The sequence below is a fragment of the Mastigoproctus giganteus genome, chromosome 8, assembly GCF_048544385.1.
Source record: "Mastigoproctus giganteus isolate SK-2022 chromosome 8, ASM4854438v1, whole genome shotgun sequence".
NCBI classification, from domain to species: Eukaryota; Metazoa; Arthropoda; class Arachnida; order Uropygi; family Thelyphonidae; genus Mastigoproctus; species Mastigoproctus giganteus.
Genome location: NC_143582.1, coordinates 131692368 through 131719996, shown reverse-complemented (window position 1 = coordinate 131719996; position 27629 = coordinate 131692368). Strand labels below are relative to the sequence as shown.

The 27629-nt window shown below is 37.8% G+C and overlaps 1 protein-coding gene across 2 annotated transcripts in view; it reads right to left on the bottom strand.

Moving 5' to 3' along the window:
• Positions 1-27629, bottom strand: part of LOC150081824 (ATP-binding cassette sub-family C member 8-like) — a 1084700-nt gene that overhangs the window by 678597 nt on the left and 378474 nt on the right. For both annotated transcript variants that reach the window (XM_090378918.1, XM_090378919.1), the window contains one exon: positions 7090-7185. In XM_090378918.1, coding sequence (XP_090235044.1) covers positions 7090-7185 — 96 coding nt within the window. The remainder of the gene's footprint in view (positions 1-7089; positions 7186-27629) is intronic.

Sequence of the window (27629 nt, the reverse complement as noted above, 5' to 3'; positions counted from 1 at the left end):
GTTCGAGCCTGTGCCCACCAAATACTGAGGATGCGGAAAGGTCAGGGAATGACCACCGCATATCCCCGGAGCAATATGGCCTTAGTTGCTAATGCTCCTAAAAAAAAAAAAAAAAAACCCCAAACCAAAAAAAAAATAAAAAATAATTAAATCTTGGCTAGTTTCCTTTAAAGTTTGATCAATAAAAAAAAAAAAATCAGGCATTAATATAAAATTATGACAATTAAATAAAAATAAAGAGAATGGATAACATTTTTATTCGATTTGCCAATATTCATTATATTTCAATTTTATTTTTTTTTATCGTGTTTCTTTTTCACATTGTTTTGACATATACCACCTTTCCTCTAAACATATCTGTAGGGATGTCATTAAACCCCTGGGAGTAACTACATTAATATAACCATATTTTTATCAAAAGAAAACATATTATAAGGAAACTATAACTTAGAAAAATAACTTACATATACTATCTATTTCCACTGTGCCCGTCAAGGTTCACTTTCTTTCACTGATTTCACATTTTTGAAAAATGAATAAAAGATAAATGAAATCAAAAGTAAAAGCTTTATTTTTAAGTTCTGCAATGGGAGGGCATAAAAATAGACTAATCAACTAGGCCTGCTATTCTTTAAATTCAGCAAGTGGAAGTTGATGAAGTCATTCTTACTCACCGTGTAAGAATGTTTTGTGACAAATTCTTCAGGTGGCTCAATTGTGAGGAATTTAGTCTACTCCATTTTTGTAGTATAAAAGGCTTCTTTTTTGTAATTAAAATAATAAAATTTTGTAATTTTATTATTTTATACCATGACTAGGAACACATCTTTCTTTTTAGCAGCAGAATCAAATTATTCCATTCTCAATACCATGTTACTATTTTGTTTAGTAGTAAGATTATAGTCATTTAATAAGAATGTCCAGACACCAAGAACTTCTGATGTGATTGGTAATGTTTACAGATAATTCTGGATGTCGAACTATTTCCATCTAGGTTAAAACAACTTTTGCCCAACACAAGTATCAACTATATGAAATTACATGCCCTGTGTTTTTTGAAAACATGCTGATGTTTTTGTAGACATCTATTTTCTCTGAGACTCTTGAAAGCAATCAGTTTCATTCAAAGTGTGATACTGATACTCTGTGAGAAACTGATTTACATCACTGTACCTATGAAGGTTCCCATATCTGATCAGGATTAAGTCAGGTGTTCCTATAGGAAGTCAACAAATTGGTTAAAGACAATAGTGAAATTATAGTAACCTTAAAGACTTATGCCACTTAGCCTTTAAATAGATGGGACTGTAAATAAAAGAAACATGGAAGTCAAAATTTATACCATATTTTCTTCTGAAGGGTTCATATAATCAACTAATGGCTGAATGACCCAAAGCCAATCTACTCATAAATTCGTTTTGACAAACTCAAATGATGTTTTCGATCAAGACCATTCTTGTATTCTTCATTTTGCTTTTTATAAATGTTGATTACAGCCTTTCTATACTTTTTCTAATTCTCATCATATTATAGCATTTTCTATACATTTTTAACACACATAATTCATACTTTACTTATTTATTAAGTAATTATTATTTAAGTATCAGCATTGTTGTTTATGCAGAGGGTTCTATCAGTTATATATTCAGGCTGTACTGAGATCCATCATTCACTCTGCGCTATATTTTTTAACGAACATGTTAAAACTTCAATGTCTGTGTTTTTTTTTTTTGTTTGGCAGGCATTTTAAATTATTTTTATACTTTACACATTTAATTGCATTATTAATATTATCAGTGGCAAATGATGCAAGAAAGCAAGCTTGTACAGCATTATCTAAGGAAAAAAAAACATACTGCCCACATCACCTGTTCATCTCCTCTAATAGCTGGTTTATTTCTTCCTTGAACTTATTCAGAGCATCCACTTCCACAACATCCGATGGAAGCCCGTTCCAATAATCAACTACCTGCTGGCTGAAAGCAAATTTCCTCATATCTATCTTGCAACCATCCTTTATCAGTTTGAATTTATGCTCTCCCCAATATGTAAATAGTCTGAGCCTGAGGAAGGATGCCATCAGCAATGAACTTAATTAATCCAATCAAAGTGTTGTCAACTAAATCTTGCAAGTGCTAGTCTCCAGATGCAGAACTGAGGTGTTTCTTGGTACAAGCACCCTTTTTGTTTGTGTCATCAATCTCACAGCACTTCTTTGCACCCATTGCAACAGAATGGGTGCAAAGAAGTGCTGTGAGATTGAAAAATCCTTCCTAAAATGAGACTTCCACACATGAAATACTAAAGATGTATTATAACAATTGCTTTGTTATAATTTTGTCAGCAGGGATAATCACTTTATCCCTGCTGACAAAATTCCTGTATTTTATTATCAAAACCCCATAAGCTGTCATAGGTTGGTTGAAATGGGGATTTCTGGTAAAAGAGCAACTAAGGCCAAATTTTGCCTGTTACCATAGATGATGGGTCTTAAAAGGTGATTATATACTTAATATTTTTCGACATTTAAACAAAATAACTATACTGGCTGCGTCTCCTAAGAGGTCACCAAGTTCCAAAGTGTTGCACTGGGGTGAAAAAGATTTAAATGATGCAAGCCAAGCAGCTAGTAGTGAGAACAGTCAAGGTGAATGTTTTGCAATAAGTAGGGATTGACAGAAAGAATGAGTAGGAGAAGGAGAATCCTCACCTATTAATAAAGAAAAATGGGTGAGACAGGTATGACCCGTACGTATTCTTGCAAGGACAAACTCTTGCCTTTTGCTTTTATGAAAATTGAATTGCCAGAGCTGTGACATTTGCTTGATGTGAAGAAGCTTACTATGGGTTTGTTCTTATCATATTAGAGTCATTGTTCAATACATTCCTACCAAATTATTAATTTGTAATCCATATAGGGGACAAGACATATAAAGCAGTGCTGGGGGGGGGGGGGATTTCTCGCAGCTTGATCCACTTTTACATCTCCAGGAATTCCAGCAAAATGTAACTTTCTTTTTGTTTTCCTTAAGTTGTATTCAAAGTCATCTAAGTTGTTTCAAATTCAGGTACATGTAGAAAGTTTTGTGTGTTACGAAATTTATTGCACTCTGAGAGTCAGTGTATATCACTATCTGCTTAATAGGCATGTTGCTGGCGTGTTCTAGAACAGTGCTACTCAAAGTGTGGTCCATGGACCAGGACCAGTCCGTGAACTACTTTTGACCAGTCTGCAATGAATTGGAAATTGGTCACAGATGTTACCAGTCCCCAGTGATTCGTCCATTACTGGTCCACAATGATTTGTATTTTACAAAATTACTGGTCCGCAATGAATTGGAAATAAAAGAAACTGGTCCTCCACCACAGATAGTTTGAGAAGCATTGTTCTAGAACATCTTGATTGCATAAAACTCTTGTACATTTGAGAGAGAAAGAGAGATAGTGAGGGAGTTATTCAACCAGAGAAGTACTGAAAAGGTAAGGTCAGTTAGGATGAGATGGAAGGCTTCTCCTAAGTCTGGCTGCAGAGGTAAGGGTAAGCATCTTTCTACTAAGTGCTAATGGAGGTTCATGAATCTCTATATATAATATATGGACAGGGGATGTTCAGTATGCACCTAACACTATTCTAAGGACATTATATTGAACTGGACTTTGCCACTGCAATATTTACTTCCCTTTCGAGTCGCATATACTGGAGCACACAGTCCAGTAGGGATCAGATTATGGTTCAATACAGATGAAGCAAGGAAGAGCAATCAGTGCCCCATGATAGCAGAGAGTATCTGGAGGGTAATCATTTTTATTTAAGGAAAAAATGTATATAGGCTGTACATGTTTTAGAAAGATAAGTTCAGTATCTAATATGAGGCTCTGAAATCAAATACTCAGTGAATATTCAGTATGAATGAATTCCCACTTCAGTTCCGGTTCCAGATGCATTTGGCACTTTTTTTTTTTGCAAAGTGTATAGAAGTGGCCTTCTATGGCTATAATTGATAGCCATTATGTGACATCCATGATTCTATCTTAATAAATTAAACCCGAGTAACCTTTCTATGGAGCACATGAGATATATTGTGAGATCAGCATAAAGATATGTGTCCACAATATTGGGAATAGTTGAAGTCATCATAGTATGCATCTCAATTACAAAACAGGGTAGTTATCAATACATTGCAGAATTCCTTCTATTGGAACACCAATTCAATTCAAGAATAGACACTCAAAAAATGGCCTCGAAAGGTTAGACCCTGGAGAAAGTTATGAATTAATGATTGTAAATAGCCCCAAATTCTGTGACCACAAAAGTCTCAAAGGATATCAATGCCAAGTGGTGGGGTCAAAGGGTTTCTTCATGTAAAGGGACACTATGACTAAATCTTCATTCTTGATGAAAATTTAGTCATGGTGGTCAAATGTCATGGTGATCAAGGTCAAAGCAAACATTTCATGTTTCCATTGGCCTTGATCATGGGATCAAAAGTGGACCAATTTCTCCAAAGGCCATACTGATCATTGTTCATCAAGTTTTGACTTTCCAGATAATATATAAGCTGACAGTGTAACATTTACTCCAATATCTTAAGCATCTAGTAGATGAGTTTGGTCCGTAACTGTGTGGTTTTGACTAACCCTTTCCAAGTGTGAGAGTGGTAGAATGATTCGATGATTAGCATTAGTAGAGGCACATGATGCAAGAAAGCAAGCTTATACAGCATCAGCCAAAAAAAAAATAAAAAAAACAAACCTTTCCATTTCACTGATCCATTCATTCCAAATGTTTGTCTAGTTCTGCCTTGAATTTATTTAAGCTATCAACTTCCACAACGACAGATGGAAGTTTGCTCCAGCAATCAACTACCCAATGGCTAAAGGCAAATTTCTCCTCATCTATTCTACAACTGTCTTTCCTCAGTTTGAATCTATGCCCCCCTCAAGTTTGTCTGTGGTTTGTTTGTTTGTTATTTGGTTTTTAGGAGCATTAGCAACTAAGGCCATATTGCTCTGGGATATGCGGTGGTCATTCCCTGACCTTTCTGCATCCTCCGTATTTGGTGGTGACAGGCTTGAACCCCGGTCTAATCAAGAAGCGTGTTCTACGCACTGCTGCTCCTTCCCACCTGGCTATGGGGGCACCTTTGTCTTTGGTCACTGTGCCGAACTGTGTTCACTGTGAACCTGTCTGTGGTCACTGTGCAGTCAATGGCCACAATTACAAAAGCTGCAAAAATAAGTCTCAGCAGCCAAAATGTGCTACCTGCAAGGCTGACTGACTATGCACACAGCATCAGGATGACAAATGCAACTGCCTTAAAAAAAAAATGGTAAAACTTATACAATCTAGGGCCAATTATGGGCCAGATTGAAAATATAAATGTGACCAGGATTCTAAATGTCATCCAATTGAATGCTAAAGAGCAAGAGCTGTTTTAGATCAGATCAAGCTCAAATTAGAAGAAAATGAGATAGACATCTTGGTACTCCAAGAGCCATACACACATATGAGTATGGTTCAACGATACCCAAGAAACTACAAAATCATAGAATGCACCTCGGGTGTCCCTTCTAAAGCAATAGTAGTTAAAAATACTAACCTTATAGTCACAAAGGTAGGTCACCTCTGCTTCCCAACAGCAGTATGTACTCATATCACTAGTGCTGTGGGACAGCACTAGTGATCTATGTTATCTCACTTTATTCCAGGTGAAGATATAAATCCTACAATAGAATATTTACAAGCAGTCACAGACCTGCTACCTACAGCAAATATCATAGTGTGTGCTGATGTCAACTGCCGGTCAGCCTTATGGAATAGCCGTACAGAAGCCAGAGCAGACACACACAATGACCAGGTATTGTCAAATTTTATAGCCACTGCACCCTTTCAAGTGATAAATCAACCTAATAACTTACAACTTTTAGCAGTACCATGTGGGAGAGTGACATTGATATCACTGTTGTCACCAATTCACTAGCCTAGAAAATTACAGACTGGTGTGTCCAGCCAGCCTGGACCACATCAGATCATAGAGCCATCACCTTCGAACTAAACAGGCAATTACAAATAACCCTACACTCCTAGTTAGATACAAAAAGGTATGACCTCAAAAAGGCAAACTGGCAGATTTTCGCAGAACATACAACAACTGAGCTGCAAAAACAGTAAAATGAGTGGTCTAGATCAGGCAACTGTAGTCCAGATGAGCAAGCACTGACTATGACAAACATTTTAACAAAAACAACAACAAAAACATGGAAAAAGCCGAGGAAGCAGGAAGTCCCCTGAACTGACTATACTCAGGAGAAGGGTGCACAGGCGAGGAGAACTTAAGCCTTTCTTTGTAAGAGGATCCCCCTCATTTCCCTCACTAATCTTGTTGCCCTCCTCTGTACATGCTCAAGCAACACTACATCCTTCCTAAAATGAGGCCTCCAGATCTGTACTCAAGGTGTGGTCCAACCATTGCCTTATACAAAGGGATAATCATCCCCTTTTCCATACTAGCAAAATTCCTGTAGATTCATAGAGCTTTTAGTGTTTGTATCATTGACAATACCCCATGACCTGCTCTGGCAGCCTGTCTGCATTGCTCAGAAAACTTCACATCTGACTGCACAATTACTCCCAGGTCTTTTTCATTTTCTGCCACCCTAAGTGTAGTACCATGCAGTTGGTACGTTCCTCTGGGGTTACTTCTACCCATATGCAGTACTTTGCATTTGTCAAGGTTAAACTTCAGTTGCCACTTCGTAGCCCATCTGCCCAAATTATCTAGATCCTGTTGCAGTAGCACACTGCCATTACTGTCATTAACAACCCTGCCAATCATTGTATCATCTACAATCTTCGACATTCTGCCTGATATACCTTCATCAATATCATTGATAAATATACAAAACAACAGTTGGCCCAACACCAAACCCTGGGGGACACCACTAATAACAACAGTCCACGAAGAGTAGCATTCATTGGTAACCACTTTCTGAATACTATCCTTGAGAAATACTCTTTTTGGTGCACAGAATGAATCTGCTAGAGGAATAACACAGAATCACAAAATAATTATTGATGAATTAACGTACCTTCTACCATCATAGGGTTGTCCAAAGAGAATATTCTCTCTCAAAGTAGCATTTAGTAACCAAGGTTTCTGTGGCACATAGGATACAGTTGGAGCACTAAGAACAGAGATATATTTAATGATTAAACTGACATATTTAGAAAGAAATTTTAATGTTTTATTAATTAAAATTTAATTAATTATTTTAATTAATATGTTGTTATTCTAAATATTTTATTACTCTTGAAACAATTCTTTTAAAATAAAACGTTAAAGTAAATGAGGAGAAATTATATTATAACACAATGAAATTAATTTCACACAGAAATATTAACCTGCATATGATAGATGTAGCTCCAAAATAGCATTCTGCATTACCCTTTAATGATTAAGAATGTGATATGTTTTCTAGCTTCCTGCACATACACAAAATTTTAACATAATTTCTGAAGCCATTTTTGATGCTTTTACCAAGTAATTAAACATGTGCATCTATGAGGTACCCATAACCATCTTTACAAGTATTTGAGTGAAGAGTGACATGGGACTTGATAGGCAATGTCATCATTAGTAAGTTCAAATTACATGTTTGTTTATAGTTCAAGGTTACCCTTACCCAAGCAACATCAACATGTACAGTCTCACATAAATTGTTTTTGAAAGGTGTATTATTTTTTTTACATAAACATGAAATGTCTTTACTCTGTGAGAAGCGATATCTATATGTTTCAAATCTGCTACACCAGGAGTGCCATTTTTAAAAATGGATGCAAATAACAGTATCTAATTTACACATGCTTTAATTTTTTATTTTTAACTATTTGTATAACATAATAAGCAGAAATATATACACCTATGCATGTTTAAAATTTTGCACACTTAATTGTTTTCAAATGGAAAATGAATCACACCAACAGACTCATGTTTTTTTTTTTAATTTTCATCAGAATTTTTAATTTAAAAAAAGCTTTTAAAAAAATACAGCATTATTAAAATATTTAATTTTTATTAAAAATAAAAATGACATACAATTCAGCAAACATCTATTCAGAAAAGATGAAATATTGGTATTCTTCAAGCTGAATTAAAAGGAAAAAAAAAAAAAAAATAGAAATTAAAAAGGAATTTGTGCACCTGTCATTTGCAGCACTTATTCTAATTATCCTTAGCCCAAGAGTGGTGCTACCATTGTTGGGTTAAGGATAATTAGAATAACTCCAACTTCTAGTTCCAACTGGAAGTTGATGGAAAAAGGTCTGTGATTGGCAATTATATGATTATCTCAGAATTACTCAGCATATAGAAGCAGACAGTTATAAGTTTATACAGTAATCTATTTGAAAACAAATTACAGATGCTTTTAACTTTCCCCACATCTCTACGAGTGATGATCAGTAAACAGCCCATTTAACTTTTTTTTTACACCATAACTTTTTTACACCATAACAAACAAATGTAAACTAAAAAAAAAAAAAAAACATGTTAATAACCAAGTGAAAGTAAGCCATTTTAAGAACCAGTTAAAGAACAGGTAAAAAGTTACTGATTTAGCTAAACTTTCACATTGTCAGGGGTGGGCAATCTTTATAAATGGTGGGCCAAATAAAATGTCTGTGAGGTACACGTGGGCCAAATTTTTTTTAGCTTTCCACGATTTTTAGGATTATTAAAATGGTGTATAATGAGAAAATTATCATAAACAGTTTTATGTTATTTATTGTAATATTTATATATACATGTACATATAATTAATTTTATTAATTAAAAAAACAAATATAAAATCAAAATAAAATTACAAAAATGCAATTCCAGTAACAAAATTCAAATACAATTCAAGTAACTAAATTGCAATATTTTATTTTTAAAATATTTAATGGGGGATTTGATACTGTTTATTTTTATCGGTGATCGATATTTGTTGTAGCAATGCACAGAGTATTTTCTAAATTTATGTCAGAAATTCCACTAATTCAAAAATATATATAATAAACGGCCTGCCATTTATTATCTATATTTTGAAAATGACCGAGGGCCAGTGGTTGCCAACCCCCATTCTATGCTATACTAAATAAACAAGCAAGTATATGCATTTAAATGTTACCTACATTATGGTTGTGTGTCATGATGTTAACATCTCTCCATGTATGTTGAAAGTTATCAGTTTCACTTGTGTGTGAGTGAGTGGCAGTTACATTGTTAGGCTAGACTAAGTATAATGTACTACTGAAGCGCTCTGGCACAAAAACTGGATAATTACTGCTAAACTGAGGTAAAAAGGTAAGTACTTCCTTTAAAACTTATTTATTCAAATTTATTCATTTATTTTCCGTTAGCATTGGTATCATAACCCATATACTTGATGATTAAATGTGCACAACAGTATTATTAAACAAAATAAATATTCATCAAAAAGTAAACTATTCAAAAACTTCATACCCCACAATAAATAATTTTAATAAATAAGCATCATTTCTTAAGTGTTACAAACCATTTTCCAGGCCCTAGTTCCCTTGTTCCCATAATGAGTCGGAGCAGAGATAACAATTTTGCCTTTCCCAAACAGTTGATGTCATGTAAGTTGCTACAGTCTAGTCTAGTATTCTCACAGCCTCTTATGACATGACATCAGCAGTTTCAGAAAGGAAAAATTTTACTTTTTCAAACTGCCTTATTCTCACTCATTCTCCATGAATTTCATGGTGGATAACACCCAATAAGAAAACAATTTATTTAAAAAATAAATATTAGTGTTTACCTTTAATGAACCTTAAGAGATTAAACTTTGTAATTTTAAAATAATGGAGAAGTCAAATAGTAACAACATAATACTATACTTTGCTTTTGTGTGATATGCACGCTGTCATCGTACATAAAATTTATAAAGTTATGCAAAATATATGCACACATATGCATTTGATAAATATACTGATGATATTGTAACAAAGATATTAAAATACAGGTACTCCCCGACTTACGTTACACTTGACTTACGCAAATTCGACTATACATAAGTTTTTGCTGGCCAGTGCAAACTGAAAAAAATATGGAAACGTATTTTGCATCTGTAAGGATAAATGGAGGTATTGTGAAAATATCATAATGTAAACCCAATAACATATTGGAGTTTTTTTTTTTTTTTTTTGTAATTTGTTCAAAGTCCTTGGAAGTTGAAAATTTGCTATATTACTAAGCTATTTATCTCTCTAAAACAGGGGTGGGCAACAGCCGGCCCGCGACGATGTTGAATCCGGCCCCCTCGGTAAATGCATAAATATAGAAAAGCCATACCTGACTACACTCGCCGTAAATGTTCGGCGGCGCCTCCGTAGCCAGGTGGGAAGGAGCAGCAGTGCGTAGCACACGCTTCTTGATTAGACCGGGGTTCGAGCCCATCACCACCAAATACGGAGGATGCGGAAAGGTCAGGGAATGACCACCGCATATCCCGGAGCAATATGGCCTTAGTTGCTAATGCTCCTAAAAACCAAACAACAACAACAACACAAATGTTCGGCTTAATTCGGTTCAATCGGGAATCGCGGCCAGTACAACAGTAACCAAGTGATTCTACGCAGCGTCAAAGAGTTATTTCCTAATTATTATTGTAGCATCGATCAAACGAAGTTCCTTTGGGTTTGACTTCTTATTGAAAAAAATAATATTGGTGCGAGATATTTTATGTTTTATGCCTTTTCTAATTATTACAATTTTTAATTTAATATAATTTATAGCCCATAAAATGAGCCAATTAAAAAAAAAAGAAAAATTGATGCCGAATGCCACATTTTCAATGATAATTGGACATTCAGATATTTTTTTTAAAAATACATTAATAATTTGGTAATTCAAGTAATATAACATTTTTTAGGTTCTGATTTTTTTTTATTAAATCGTTCAATCTATCCCGGCCCGCATCATGATGCGAAAATTTCATTCGGCCCGCTGACGAAAAAAGTTGCCCACCCCTGCTCTAAAAGGACATATTTATAATGGAAATTGCACTACACTTTCATCGTTATCATATGTTCCGTTTAAAAATCAATTTTGAACGCCTTGTGATATTTTTTTAAAGCATGTTTCTGGAGGTCAAGACCAAAAAACAATAAAAACAATTTGCACTTTTCAGTTTACTGGGCTTTTCTGTTAGCGCAATCTATTATAAATGGATAGTAAACTTGATCTTACTGCATTTGCGATAATCCCAATAACTGGAATTTGGTGGGTTTTTACATTACGGTATTGTGGTGAAATGAAATCTTCAAATCACATAAAAAAAAAAATTTTCAGAACCTTCTCTTCATTCCTATTTATGTATTACAATGATGAAGGGAAGTGACCAGCAGAAAGTGCAAGTGCTGGCAGTGCCAGGAAATGAAACAAAATTGATTTAGAAATGAAGATGAAAATGATTAAGAAGTATAAAGCAGGACAAAGTTTGTCATCATTTGCAAGGGAATTAGGTCTTACTGCTTCAACAGTGAATACTATTTTAAAGGATGCATGCATAAAAGAACATGTCTAAGGATCAACACACTTAAGATCAACAGTGATCACAAAACAGTGTTCAAGTGCTATATCGAAGATGGAATATATATTAATAATATGGATGGAAAATCAGATTCAGAAGCAAGTGCCCCTGAGTTCAATGGCCATTCAAGCCAAATCAAGAAGTATTCATGAAGATATTAAGGATAAGTATGGCGAACCCCAAGCCTAGTAAGCAACGGTTCATTTAATAGGTTCGAGCATCGCACTGATTTCCAAAACATTAAAGAATTCGGTGAAGTCGCCATTGCCGATTCTGCAGCTGCACAGAAATTTTGTGATGTGTTGGAAAAAATTATTGATGAAGGCGACAATTCAAGGCAGCAAATTTTTAACCTTGACGAGACTGCTCTGTATTTGAAAAAAATGCCAGATCGAACATACATTGTCAAAGAGGAAAAGACAATGCCAGTTTTCAAAAGATAGGGCCACGCTCTTGCTTGGGACTAATGCAGCAGGAGATTACAGATTAATACCACTGCATGTGTACCATTTTGGAAATCCTCATGCATTTAAGGGCATCATAAAGCCACCCTACCCATGCATTTCCGATTGAACCAGAGAGAAGGGATAACAATATCTCTCTTTGAGGATTGGTTTAAATGCTGCTTCATTCCCAAGGTTTAAAAATAATTTAATGACACCGACGTTCCTTTCAAGATTTTGCTTCTATTAGATAATGCTCTTGGACATCTGACGCATCTAGATGATTTCAATTCGAACTTGAGTCATATTTCTACCACAATCACAACTTCACTCATCCAACCTATGAATCAGGGTGTTATTTTGAATTTAAAAGCATACTATTTATGCACAACATTTGCTCAGGCATTGTCTGCAGTAGACAATGAGAACAATTTTATGTTAAGAGACTTTTGGAAATCTTACAATATTTACCATGCCATCTTAAACCACGCCATCTTAATAAGGCCTGGGCGGAAATTACTAAAAATTGTTTATATGATGCATGGAAGAAAATATGAAAATATTTTTACTTGGCCTTCAAAGTTGCTTAAAAAATCAAAGTCAACTTCTCCTGCCATTGCACTGTATCTAGAAAAGTTACAGTGCAATGGCAGCAAAATTCTGCCACTCCTGCAACAATATTGATACAGGAATAGAGAATTAGGAAAGATACAGGCAGTACTCAGTAGTTTCAATGTAGTTTTGTAGAAGAATAATTTATATCAGAAGCATTTTAGTGGTCTACAAACTATAAATTTACAGACATATAAACACGATTTTATAATGTAACTATATGACACAGTACTTAATGTAATTAACATAGCATAGTTTGTATTGTAATTAAATAAGTGGGATTAGTGTAGCATTATTATTTTCGTATCTCTTAGTGTTGTTTTTAATTAGATTCAGACTAAAATCAAGCCTCAGAGTAGAGCAGCAAAGCAAAGAACTCCAAGTATTTCAGAGGGAAACTTTTGAGGACAGTTCTCCTATGAATCAGGATGATATTATGTGTTTCCTCATTGTGAAACTAACTTTAGCATGAAGCAATACAGCCATAAGAGATGCTTTTGTGAGTGTTGTTGCAAAGAGTGTGAAGACATTAACCAAAATTCAGCATTGTGATAGGCGTAGAGAAGGGCTTATTTAATTTTTCAAATCCAATTCACAGAAAAAAGACACCCACAGATATGCAGGTCACAAGGTAGTCACAAAGAATAAAAACAGTATATAAAGATAAATCACGTGAATTTTTTAAAATGTTAAAACAAATTAATTTTTTTTAAATGGTGAAATAAATATGAATATCACAAGCTTAAAAAGTATAAAATATATATAAACAGGTACAAAACATTAAATATTTAAAATATGCATTTATACGTTAAATATAAATGCATATTTTAATGCATTTATATGCATTAAAATGAGAGCCTTGTCGATGAGAGCCTTGTCGATCAATTCGACCCTGGAAAGATTGTGCAAGGCTCAAGGGGTAGAATTTTTTTCAACCTGGAATGTACTTGTTAACAGGAGAGATTGCTTCTACAGGGATGGGATACACTTAAATAGAAAGGATGCAAGAATATTTGCTGATGCTATCGAGGCAGTGTTAGATGGGTCGGAAAACTGCTAGCTTGGGGGGAGACAAAGACTAATGGATTAACAGTAGCCACTGGCAGAGGTGAAAGAGATTCTTGCACTGCTTCTATTGGAATGAGCAGAAGAGTGAAAAACAAGATGCAGGATATTTCAGAGACTGCTGGAAGTCATTGCAGTACAAGTAAACACATGGGTTGTGTTAGGGTAGCTAAGAATAGAAACAGGTGCATGTATACTTGCGTGTACACCAATGCTAGGAATTTAGTAAATAAATTTGATGAATTTCAGGTATTGCTCAAAACATCAAAGGCAGATATTGTTGGGATATCAGAGACGTGGTGTCACACAGATATAAGGAATGCAGAACTGGAATTTGGGGAATACAATGTGTATAGAAAGGATAGACAGGACAGGATGGGAGGGGAGGAGGGGTTATGCTATTAGTTAAAAAACACATAAAATCCAAGGAAGTGAAGCCCAGTCGACATTGATGGACAGGGCAGTGTCGAGTCAGTTTGGTGTGACACAAGCATAGGTAAATCAAAATTGAGAGTAGGAGTGTGCTATAGGCCTAATGACTCTGATGAGTATAATAACATACTGTACAGGGAAATAGAATGGGCCAGTAAATCAGAGAGTCTTATAATGGGGGATTTTAATTTCCCAGATATGGACTGGAATTTGTGGGTTGGTCACTCACACACTAGCAAGGCTTTTGTGGATTTATTGGATGATTGTTTTCTACACCAGCATGTTCGGGAGGCAACTAGAGGGAGTAATACTCTTGATCTGATTATCAGTAGTGATTCTTCATGCATTAGGAATCTGCAGATAAAGGAACCACTGGGTGGCAGTGATCACAGTGTGCTGAAGTGGGATTTACTCAAGGAGGTAACTACCATCAGAGGTAAAGGGAAGGGTTTTTGCTTTCGTAAAGGCGACTATGATGGTCTGAGACAGTATTTAAATTCTATACAGTGGGACCAACTGATGATGTTACCAACAGCAAATTCAAAATGGGAAGCATTCAAGGAACTAATCTTGGAAGCTACCAGGCTTTACATACCAACCAAGAAATATTGTTCAAGGTTCAGGCCTAAATGGTTGTCAGATGAACTAATGAGACATATGGCAGAGAAGAAAAATGCATGGGATACATACAAATTAATGGGTGACATGGAAGCCTATGATAGATATAAGTTGGTCTGTAACCAAGTCACAAAGGAGATCAGGCAGGCAAAGGCAGATTATGGGAAATCCTTGGCAAAGGACGCAAAGAAAAACAGAAAAGAGTTCTTTACCTATTTAAACTCAAGAAGGAAAGGGATGAATCAGATTGGTCCACTGGATGTTGATGGTTCAACAGTTGAGGATCCAGCTCAGGTGGCTAACAATCTAAACGAGTATTTTGCATCTACATTCACACATGAGAAGTTATTCAGGAAGGGGAATGTCGTAGGTGAAGTAAACATTGGCAGTGAGCTAGATTATTTTCTAATAACTGAGAGGAAAGTGGAGGAGAAATTGTTGAGGATAAACATAAAAAAGGCACCCGGAGTGGATGGGATCTATCCAGTTATATTAAAGGAGGCAGCAAAGGAAGTAAGCAAACCCCTAGCCATAATTATGAGAGCTTCTTTGGACTCAGGGGAGGTACCCATGGACTGGAGATGTGCAAATGTAACCCCAATTCACAAAGGAGGATCAAAGGCTGACACAAGTAATTATAGACCTGTTAGTTTAACTTCGGTTCCAGGAAAATTAATGGAGGCACTGGTTAAAGAAGCACTGCAGGATCATCTGGACAAGAATTCAGTTATAGCTCAGACACAGCATGGTTTTGTTAAGGGCAGGTCTTGTCTGACCAATTTGATTGGATACTATGATGTAGTCACAAAAGAACTGGATGCAGGGAATAACTTTGATATTATATATTTGGATCTTAGAAAGGCTTTTGATACTGTTGCGCATGGAAGACTGCTGCACAAATTGGAGAAGTGTGGCATTGGAGGCAAATTGCTGCTATGGATAAAGGGATGGTTGATTGGCAGAAGACAGAGAGTGGTAATCAATGGACACTGCTCAACTTGGACTAATGTTATTAGTGGAGTTCCTCAGGGTTCAGTGTTGGGTCCATTGTTGTTTTCTGTATTTATAAATGATATTGATGATGGTGTATCAGGCTTAATGTCCAAGTTTGCAGACGATACCAAGGTTGGCAGGGTTGTTAAGGACACTACTGATACTATGCTGCTGCAACAGGATCTGGAAAGGTTGAGCTGACAGTGGTAGAGAATGAAAAGGACCTGGGGGTAATTGTGCAGGCAGATATGAAGTTCTCTGAGCAGTGCAGACGAGCTGCAAGAGTAGCTCATGGTGTCTTGTCAATGATATACAGGAATTTTTCTAGCAGGGACAGGGATGTGATTATTCCCTTGTATAAGCCATTGGTCAGGCCACACCTTGAGTACTGTATACAGGTCTGGAGGCCTCATTTCAAGAAGGATGTAGAGCTGCTGGAACGAGTACAGAGAAGGGCAACAAGATTAGTGAATGGAACAAAGGGTTGCTCTTACGAAGAAAGGCTTAAGTTTTGCAAATTACAGAGCCTGGAGACTAGGCATCGGCGAGGTGATCTGATAGAGGTGTATAAGGCTTTGAATGGCTTGAGCATGCTCAATGCCGATGGGATTCTTCCTCTTGCTCAGAATAATCACCTGAGAGGGCATAAATTCAAATTGAGGAAGGACGGATGTCGGATAGATGTGCGGAAATTTGCCTTTAGCCAGCGGGCAGTTGGTTTGTGGAATAGACTCCCATCGCTTGTTGTTGAAGTTGATAGCCTAAATAAATTTAAGGCTCAGCCGGACAGGTATTTCGAACGAACAGAGGGGTGAAATGGGAGTAGTGGTTGTTTTTTTTTTTTTTTTTTTTTTGGCTGATGCTGAATAAGCTTGCTTTCTTGCATCATATGCCTCTACTAATGCTAATGTTAAAATATTTGTCCAGTAGCATGCGCAGAATACAAAGCAAGGTCATCTGTGGAGCATAGTGAATGAGGTAAAGGGCAGTATAAATAAATTTTCCATGGTTTGGATGGCACCAAAGTCACATTCCATGGGAAAATTTGAGTAGACCCAGAGGTCAGATCAAATTTTGACCCATCAGCAAGAGTCCGAAGCATGTTCAAGCTTTTCCACATGGGCCAGTCTAAATTAACACGAAGTGGAAGTGCCTCGTGGCTGAGATCAAACAGTTATTCATTGGGATACTCACTGGCCAGCCAAGGACTATACGATGTTCCCTCACAGGCTGTTAAAAGCCATTTTCCAGAATGTGGAGCCCAGTTTAGACCTCTGAGGATCCACAAAATCACAAGGGGTGATTTTGTGGATTACTTTCATGTATTTTGTTTGTACTAATGTACCAACTGTGTGGTATTCTGTAAGGTTGTGGAAAGTGAAAAGGACCTGGGCGGGTGGGGGGTTATTGTGCAGTCTAATATGAAGTTCTCTGAGCAGTGGAAAGAAAGGGTACCAGGACAGCTCATGGGGTTTCGCCAATGATATACAGGAACTTTGCTAGCAGGAATAAAGTAAAGAAGGAGATAATTATCCCATTGTGTAAGGAAGAACTGCTGGAATGGATACAGAGAGGGGCAACCAGATTGGTGAGGGGGAATAAAGGGGTGTTCTTAAGAAGGAAAGCTTTATTTCTGCAAACTGCAACATCTAGAGACTAGACACCTGTGAGGTGATCTGATTGAGATTTTTTTTTTTTTTTTTATGTAAACCCCAAACACGAGAGGTATTAGAACCTATAGTACTTAGTACCGTGCTTGGGTTGGAGGTTGAGAAGACGAAAGAAGATATTTGTTGACATTGGACGAACTTCTGTAGAGTGTAATTTTCAGGAAATACGTATGAAGGAAGGTTGTTCCAAAAAACGGCAGTTGAATGAATAAACGAGTAAGATGAAAAGTTGGTTCTGTGAGTTTGGATGTTGGCTGGTGGCAGCACGTGTTCGGACTGTTTTGAAAGAGAGAGCGGGAATTATAGAAGCCAATTCAGAAGAACAGTGCCCATGGAAGAAGAGGCAACAGTTGTTGTTGTTGGTTTAGTTTTATTGGCGCATCAGCAACTAAGGCTATGATGCGCCAAAACCTTGTCATAAAAATGGTAAAAATCTTTCAGTGACCTAACGAATTAGGTCACTAAGTCAGGGTATAAAAGCCACGTATAAACTGTAAAAGACGAATATCAGTAAACAAGGTAAAAATAATAAATCTTAAAATAATAAGATTTTTTAAATATGATTAAAAAGGTTTACTGATTTCAGGAAACTAAAAATACCAGACACATGGTCATTGTCAGATAAAATCTGACTGAGTGTATAAGGCTCAGTCAGATGGTTAAAAGCGATAAAACGAGCATTACTAAAACTGGAACAGTCACATAAAATATGTTTAACGGATAAAATGGTGTCGCACTGCTCGCACATAGGAGGATCATCCGCCCTCAGCAGAAACGAATGTGTCAGATGACTGTGTCCTATGCGGAGTCGGGCAAGAACAACTTCCTCACTCCGATTCCTGCGCAGACTGGACTGCCATGTTTGTATTAGAGGCTTTATTTGGTATAATTTATTTGTTCTCTCTCTCTATGCCATAGTTCTTGCCATTGGGAATATATCTTTTGGTGTATTATTTGCCTGTAGTCTGTATAGGGGACTGACAGGCAGCGATTGTTAGTGGGTGTTGCTGATTTGGCTGCAGTGTCAGCCAAATCATTTCCCTTTATCTCAATGTGGCTAGGAATCCAGCAGAAGCGGATATCAAATTTGTATTTATGAAGAGAATATATCTTCTGCTGAACCCGAGAGAGAACCGGATAACAGTTGTCTCAAAGATAATAAAGCCTGTAATACACTCAAAGAATCAGAATATATTATTGACCTTTGGCATTGAGAAGTTCGAATGTGATCCAAGGCTAACTCTATAGCATGCAGCTCTGCAGTGTATATGCTAGATTCAGGAAGAATCTCCTGAGATAGTATAGTGTCCCGAAAGACAGCAGCAGATCCTATGCACGATTCAGACTTCGAGCTGTCTGTGTAGACGGGCAGGAAGTCGGAATAATCAGCTCGGTGTGCGGAAAAGAGCTGATGGTAGACAGATGACGAGGTCTCAGATTTTACCCATTTCTTAAGGGAGAAGTCACACGATGGAGTATGAGCATGCCAGGGTGGAAGAGTCTCTTTTGGTGTTTGTGCAACCTTGTCTACCATGATGTTAAACTCTCTTAGTAGCTCTTGGACACGAATACCAAAAGGTCGGTTGGCAGTCTGACGGGTATTGTACAAGTTTTCCCAACGTGGCTCAAAGACAGATGTCCACGTAGGATGGTCTGGCAGGGATTTCAACTTTAAAGCATAGGTTAAAGACAACTGCTTACGTCGAAGGGATAACGGTGGTTCGTTTGCTTCGACGTATAAGCTCTGGACAGGAGATGTTCAAAATGCTCCAGTAGCGATACGGATAGCCTGATGATGGACGGGATCCAACCATCGAAGGACATTGTCTCTAGCTGAGGAGTATACCTGGGCCCCGTAGTCTAATTTGCATCGTACAAGTGCACGATAAATACGTAGTAGGGTGCACCTATCTGCTCCCCAACATGTAGAGGAGAGAGGGCGAAGAATATTTAGTCCCTTCATGCACTTTGTACAAAGTTGACGAATATGTTCAAGAAATGTCAACTTTTTGTCAAACACAAGTCCCAAGAATTTTGTGCTTGACACTACTGGAATAGCATTTTGTCCGAGCATTAATTCAGGTTCAGGATGAAGATTACGCTTACGACAAAAATGTACGCAAACGGTCTTCTCCGGCGAAAACCTGAAGCCATTAGCAAGTGCCCAGGAATTGAGTCGATCAATGGCTTTCTGCAGTTGTCTTTCAATAACCCTCATGTTGCATGACTGACAAAAAATGCTAAAGTCATCAACATAGAGGGCACTGTTTACAGTTGGAGGAAGTTGTTCTGTGATGGAATTTACTTTGATGGCGAAAAGCGTGACACTTAATACTGATCCTTGTGGTACTCCCTCGTCTTGGCTGAAGGAACGAGAGAGTGAGGATCCCACACGAACTTGGAAAGATCGATTGGCTAAAAAGTTTTGAATAAACACGGGGAGATGCCCTCTAAGGCCTAGGCTGTGCAAATCTTTTAAGATGCCAAATCTCCAAGTTGTGTCATACGCTTTCTCCATGTCAAAGAACACCGACACCAAGTGTTCGCGTTTTAGGAAAGCATCCCGGATGGATGTTTCCAGTCTAATAAGATGGTCCAAAGTGGACCGTTGATGTTAGCACTACCCCACAGGGTGTTATGTCCATTAAAATCCCCAAAAAGTAAGAAAGGGGGAGGCAACTGCGTTACAAGATCATCAAGGTCTTCCTGGGAGATGTCAGTCCCAGGTGGCAAATAAATAGAGCAGACCGTTAATAAAAATCCCACTGTAAGGCAAATTGCAACAGCTTCTATGCTAGTTGTAATTAGCAAGGGCTGAACTGGGGTCTGGTTTCCCACAAGGATAGCCACTCCTCCATGAGCAGGACCATCCGCAATTCTATCCTCACGAAAAATGGTGGTGTTATGCATTGTGGGATCATCATTTGCCTTTAGGTAAGTCTCCTGCAAGCAAAAGCAAACTGGCTCGTGCTTTTACAGGCGGGCCTTGATGTCATCAGTTTTTCGCCGGAATCCACGACAATTCCACTGTAGGAATTTAGCCATTATTTTGGCTTGGTGGGTCCACCAGGCGGCTTCCGAGGTGCTGAGGGCTTACTTTTATCAGTCTTGGGTTTATCTTTTTTGGGGAAGAATGGATGCTGTCCCGTGTCCATTTCTTCCTCCGCAAAGAGTTCCAAGACTGAATCTTCGGGTACCTCCTTCTGCTCGACATCCATGTTTACTTGGGTAGTAGGGGAGACTTCCCTTTCTGATTCTTTTCTTTCATAATTACCTTTGTTACTTGTGGAGCATTAGGATGTACCGATATAGGATTGGCAGCTGATTGTTCCTTCTGTGCAGGTTTTTGAGAACTTAAGAGATAACGCGCGATGGGAGTGAAAGACTCCTTTGGAGGAATGGTCATGTCTGTCTGAGTTCCGACGGAACATCTCCCTGCTACCTTCTGGGCGTAGGTAGGTCTGTTGATATTCAGGGGTTTGATCGATTTCCTTGCCTCCTGGTATGATATATTTAGCTCTGCCTTCAGCCGTTGAATTTCTTTTTCTTCTTTCCACCTCTGGCATGCTCGTGAATAGGCCGGGTGTTCGCCCTCACAGTTAATACAGGTGGGTTTTGCGGCTGAACATGCTGTTGTTTCGTGGTCCTTTGCACTGCATCGAGCACATGCAAGGACTCCACGATAGGCCATTTGAGAATGTCCATACTTCTGGCATTTAAAACACTGTAAAGGGTTCGGACCGTATGGACGCACTGAACAATTGATGTATCCAGCTTTAATCTCATCAGGAGGTTTAGTAGAGTTAAAAGTCAGGATAACGCTCCTGGTTTTAACAATTTTTCCATCCCTTCGCGCAGTAATTCTCTTGACGGCAATAACTCCCTGGGGTTTTAATTCGGAGCAGATTTCCTCCTCGGTTACGTCGAGAAGGTCCCACTCCGAAATGACACCTCTCGATGAATTGAGTGTTCTGTGTGGTGTCACTGTTATGGGTATTCCACCGACTGATGTTACTCGGAGGAGATGTTCTGATTGCCTGTCATTTTTAGTTTCAATTAAAAGGTCTCCAGAACGAAGCCTCTTAACTGATTTGGGTGAACCTGCTAAACCATCTAACCCTTTTTGAATAAAAAAGGGCGACATTTTACCAATCGGTGTTTCATTGGTAGAATGCATGATTAAGAACCTTGGGACAGGCCCTGATGGTAATTCGGTTCGCTGCCTCTTTTTAGCAATAATGCTATCAGTGTCTTTGTCATTGTTTTCAGATAAGGACCGGGTTGGGGCCCCTGAAGAAATATGTTTATCAGGATTCATGAAGTTTTGAAGTGGTTCAGTGCCCGGGCTCCCCACCCACCACGGAGCCCAAAGGGACGCCCACTACCCGGCATGCAATAAATGCGCTCGGGAGTGGACACCAGGGCTACCCAGACACTGTACCCGCACCGCTGCCAGCCCGAATCCTGTCCCTTGGACCATGAGGGTAGGTACGTGGCATTGACACGGTTGACCCTCGCCGGCGAGCCTACTAGCCGATTGATCCTAACCGGGCCTTCCAGGACCACCCGTCTTGTCGAAGCAGGGGCCAAAGTGGTGTATTGAAGCCGGGCCCCTCAACCACCATGATCCCCCTTTCCGAATTTCCACAGGTCACAGCGCACGGCAAACACGCCGGATTCCATTGATGTAAGCCTGAAACCTGGGCTGTGGGTGTTGGATCCCAGTTATGCAAGTCTGGAAGTCCAGCAGCGTCACTGGGAGGTCCCCTCACCACGTACAGGTGCCCACGTTGAGGGGAGAGGCAACAGTGCCCATCAGTAGAAGAGGCATGCAGCAGAAACAGTACATCTATGAGACAGCAAGTGTAGAGACTCTGTTAGAGATGAATCATCAATTACCCTAACTGCCCTCTTCTGAATGGAATCTAGAAGCCTGAGAGACTAGGCACCTGCGCGGTGATCTAATTGAGGTGTATAAGGCCTTGAATGGGTTGAGCATGCTGAATTCTGATGGGATCCTTCCGCTTGTTCAGATTCCAAACTTAGGGGGCATAAATTCAAATTGAGTAAACAGTTATAGAATAGATGTGCAGAAATTTGCCTTTAGACAATGGGTGGTTAATTGCTGGAACAACCTTCCATCCGTCATTGTGTAAGTTGATAGCTTAAATAAATTCAAGGAGGAACAGGACAAACTTTTAGAGAGAAGAGTTGTTAATTTTTTTTTTTGGCTGATGCTACATAAGGGGGACAAATTCAAACTGAGGAAGGATAATTGCAGAACAAATGTGTGACAGTTTGTCTTCAGCCAGTGAGTGGTTGATTGCCGGAACAAGTTTCCATCCATTGTTCTGGAAGTGGATAGTTTGAATAAATTAAAGGAAAAACTAGATAAGCTACTGGAGAGAGAGAGAGGGGGGAGGGATGGATAGGTGAAATGAGATTTTTTTTTGGCTGACACTAAGCTTTGCTTTCTTGCATAATTTTCCACTATTAATACTAATAAATGATATCAGTTATTCCTTCCACCCAATCGTTTACTGAAACCTCAACCAATTCCTTCCACCCAATCGTTTACATGAGATACCCTCAACAAAGCCATGCAGTGATTCCTCCTTCCTAATTCAATATTTGCTCTGATTATAGTGTACTGCATTCTTAACTAAGGATTCCATAATCGTTCCTTGCACAGAAGTCAAAAAGCCTGCAGATGCTGATTTTACCTTTACAGCCTTCTCATCCACAATTTTGAATAGGATAAGCAGTTGCATATTTCCAATTCATAGGCACTTTGCCTAAATCCAAGGATACTCATATTATAATATTCTAAAGATCTGTTTACAAACTTTGCTGTTTCCTTCAATATAATTGGACAGATAACTTCAGCTCCTGATCCCTTGTTCACTTTTAATTGTAATAACTTTGCTATCCTCATCACTCAGTCATTACAAAATCATTCAACTCCCAATGTAAACCACTGGTATTCTTAACTTAAAAACTTTCTTACATTGAACATAAATGCAACACCTTTATTCAGACCAGTTCAGGATCATCAATATTCCTACCATTGATATCAATTACCAATATGTTTGTTTCTCTCCTTTTACTATAATATAAGCCGAGGTTTCTCAAACTGTATTAGTATTAATTGAATTATATGATGCAAGAAAACAAACATATACAGCATCAGCCAAAAAATAATAATAATAAAATAATAATCCTTCCCATTTCACCCATCCAGTCACTCCAAATGTTTGTCTTAAATTTATTTAAGCTATCAACATCCACAACAACAACAGATGGAAGTCTGTTCCAGCTTTATTAGAGACCTACAACAGGTCTACAATAAAGGTAAACTTCCGCACATTTATTCTACAACTGTCTTTCATCAATTTAAATCTATGCCCCCACAGGTACTTAATCTGAGCAAGCAGAAGTATTCCGTTATCACTGAGGTATCAAAGCCTTATCCCACCTCGATCAGATCACCTCACAGGTGCCTAGTCTCCGGATGCTGCAATTTACAGAACTTAAGCCTTTCTTCCTAAGTGCACCCCTTTGTTCCTCTCACTAATCTTGTTGCCTTTCTCTGTACTTATTCTAGCAACTCTATATCCTTCCTAAAATGAGGCCTCCAGACCTGTATACGGTATTCAAGGTGTGGCCTGAACATTGCCTTATACAAAGGGAAGTCACCTCCTTGTCTCTGCTAGCAAAATTCCTATATATCATTGACAAAAACTCCATGACATGTTCTAGCAGCCAATCTGCACTGCTCAGAGAAATTCATATCTGACAGCACATTTACCCCCCAGGTATCATTCTCCACCTCTCTCTCAGTGTAGTATCATAAAGTTGGTACATTTCTCTTGGGTTATTGCTACCCATATGGAGTTACTTTATGGAACTTAAAACTGTATAGAACTTAAAAACTGTCTGAGACCACTGCAGTCACCTTTACGAAAACAAAAACCCTTCCCTTTACCCTTGATGGTAGTTACATCTTTAAGTAAAATCAGTACACTGTGATCACTGTCACCTAGTGGTTCCTTTATCTGCAAATTCTTAATGCATGAATAATCACTGTTGATAATCAGATCAATGGTATTATTCCCTTTGGTTGCCTCTCGTAGAAAACATCACTCCCTCTGGTAGAAAACAATCATTGAATAAATCTACAAAAGTCTTGCTAGCGTGCGAGTGACCAAGCGACAAGTTCCAGTCAATAACTGGAAAGCTAAAATCCCCCATTAAAAGACATTCTGATTTACTGGCTCATTCTATTTCTCTGCACAACTATTCATTATACTCATCAGAGTCATTAGGCCTATAACATACTCCTACTCTCATTTTCCCTTTCCCAGTTGTTATGTCACACCAAACAGACTCAACATTGCATTGTCCACCCTTGTCAACTGGATGCACTTCCTTAGATTTTGTGTTTCTTAACTAACAGCATAACCCCTCCTCCCTTCCTGTCTTGTCTGTCCTTTCTGTACACATTGTACTCCCCAAATTACAATTCTGCACTGCTTATATCTGTGTGACACTGTCTTTGATATCCCAACAATATCTGCCTTTGATGTCTTGATCAGTGCTTCAAATTCATCAATTTTTTTTTACTATACTTCTAGAATTAGTGTACACGAAGTATACATGCACTTGTTCTTCCTCTTAGTTACCCTAACACAGCCCATGTATTTACTCGTTCCATGATGACTCCCAGCAGCTTTTGAAGTCCCCAGCAACTTGCTCTCTACGCTGCTGCTCATTACAATAGGAGCAGTGCAAGAATCACTTTCACCTCTGCCTGCAGCTACCGTTAATCTTGTAGCCTGTGAATCCCCCAAATCTAGCAATTTTACGACACATCTAACACTGCCTCGATAGCATCAGCAAATATTCTTGCACCCTTTGTATTTAAGTGTATCCCATCCCTGTAGAAGCAGTCTCACCTGTTAGCAAGCATGGACCACGGTGAAAAAAATTTCAACCCCCATGAGCCTTGCACTATCTATCCAGGGCTGAAATGATTGACAAGGCTTTCATCATATACTCCCTCCTATCGTGTCTAGGCAGAATTACAGACACTTTGAAATTTAGCCCTCGCGACTTTTCCCACGGAACACTAGTGTTCTGTGAGATGTGAACAAGTGTTCCGTGAAAAATCATAATTAATAATTAAAGAAATAAAATAAAATTTATATATTTGTAGATTTTTGTATCACTATAATTTTTAACATTTTTTTTTTTTTTTTTTCGATTATCAATATACTGGCATAGACAAATAATCAAATAGTCCAGGGAACACTTTATTTTGGTGGGCTTTTGCATAAAGAAATGTGCGTAGAGGTAATGACATTATGAAAAAGTAGCAATGCAGTGATCTAATATGCCATTCATATGTGATTTAGTCTGGAGTACACGGGTTGAAGGAGAGGAGGAAGTGAGCTGATATCATAACTAAACTTCCTTGTATAAATCTTTTCTGATAATTATCAGTATTTAGAAATACTATTATTAAAATAAATGACCAATGATTTGTGGTTGAAAAAAGGAACTTTTAAACGAGAAGCAAGTACTTCTAGTAGTGCAAGTGCGGTCGATGAAAACTAACACAATATTGTCACACGTCAAAGTGAGGGTGAACAATAGCAGCCTTTTGTTCCCCAAAAATCCGAAGTGAAAAAACAGGAACCAACTAATAAAAGACCAAAACGAAAGTATGATAACAATTATCTGAATTTCAGCTTTACGTGTATTGGAAATGAAGATGCTCCTGATGCACAGTGCATAGTAAGCAAACATTATTAGCAAACAGTTCTTTGGCTCCCACTAAACTTGTGTAGATATTGTGAGATATATTGTAAATATATTGTGAGATGAAAAGTGTTCCATGACTAAAAAAGTTTGGGAAACACTGATATAAGCAAAGAATTCCTTGCTAATATTCTTTTTGCTCATAGCTAAGGACTTTTCAGGATTGCTTTAGTATATCGCAAGAAGTAACATCACTAACTTTATCTCAATACCTTTATTACAGAATAACTGGTATTACTGTAGAGGTGAAGTTCTCCTGATAATGTATATTCACCCCATGCATTTTTCTTCTCTACCACTGAAGCCAACAGTTCTTTTCTCATCCAATTTGGTCAATACCTTAAACAGCACCTTTCTGTTGGTATAAGAAGCTTGGCAGCTTCCAGAATAATTTTCTCAAACATTTCCCATTTAGTATTTCTATTTGTTAAAATTATCATATGGTTCTAATGAAAATAAATTGAAAACAAAAACAAAACCTCTCTCTCCTTTAAATTTTCCCTGTATAAATATAACATGATCACTGATTGCTACTAGTTCCAATATTTTAAGATTTGTAATATCTGATGATTGGCTAACAATGCAAAGAAAACTAGCAAATAATTCTTTCCTTTATGCTAACACTAGATGGAAAGTGATAAGCCACATTGGCACTGGATATTAATAGTATAATATTAATAATGACAATCCTGTTCAGATTGCTGACAAAACAATATTTTGCCTCTGCATTCATATATCAATGACTTTTTAGGAATGGGTATATATATCAGAAGTATACTAAGTTATAACTGCATTCTAAAGGATTTTGTAATAAGTGAGAAGAGAAATGTACATTCAATCAAAGTTGATGAAATATACCCAATTATATTAAAACAAGAAGCAAAAAAGGTAAGCAAATGTTTGGCTTGTTTGTTTGTTTGTTTGTTTGTTTGGGGATTTTTTTGGTGCATGGGCGTCTATGGCCATAATGCGCCATACATAGGTTAGTATTTATGCTATTTCTTTATGGATCGAGAGTCAGGAAATTGATTGTTGACTAGCTAAAGGAGGTGGTATACATTGATTGCTTTGAGAAAGTTAAATATCTTTGAGACATCTGTTTTATTGCCCAAAAGTGAACTAAGCGTTAGTGGTTCTTCAGCTGAGGCTGGATTGAAGTGATTCTGGCATTCTATTGCAAATTTTGTGCATTCCACAAGGATATGTTTCACTGAAAGCATTGTTTTACAGTGATCACACTGGGGGTGAATCTCCCCTCTTAAAAGGTAACCATGAGTAATATTAGTGTGACCTATACGGAGACGAGCTAGTATTACCTCCTGTTGTCGAATTGCACTGAGACTTGAAGGCCATTGCTCAAGATTTGGCTTGATACTTCGAA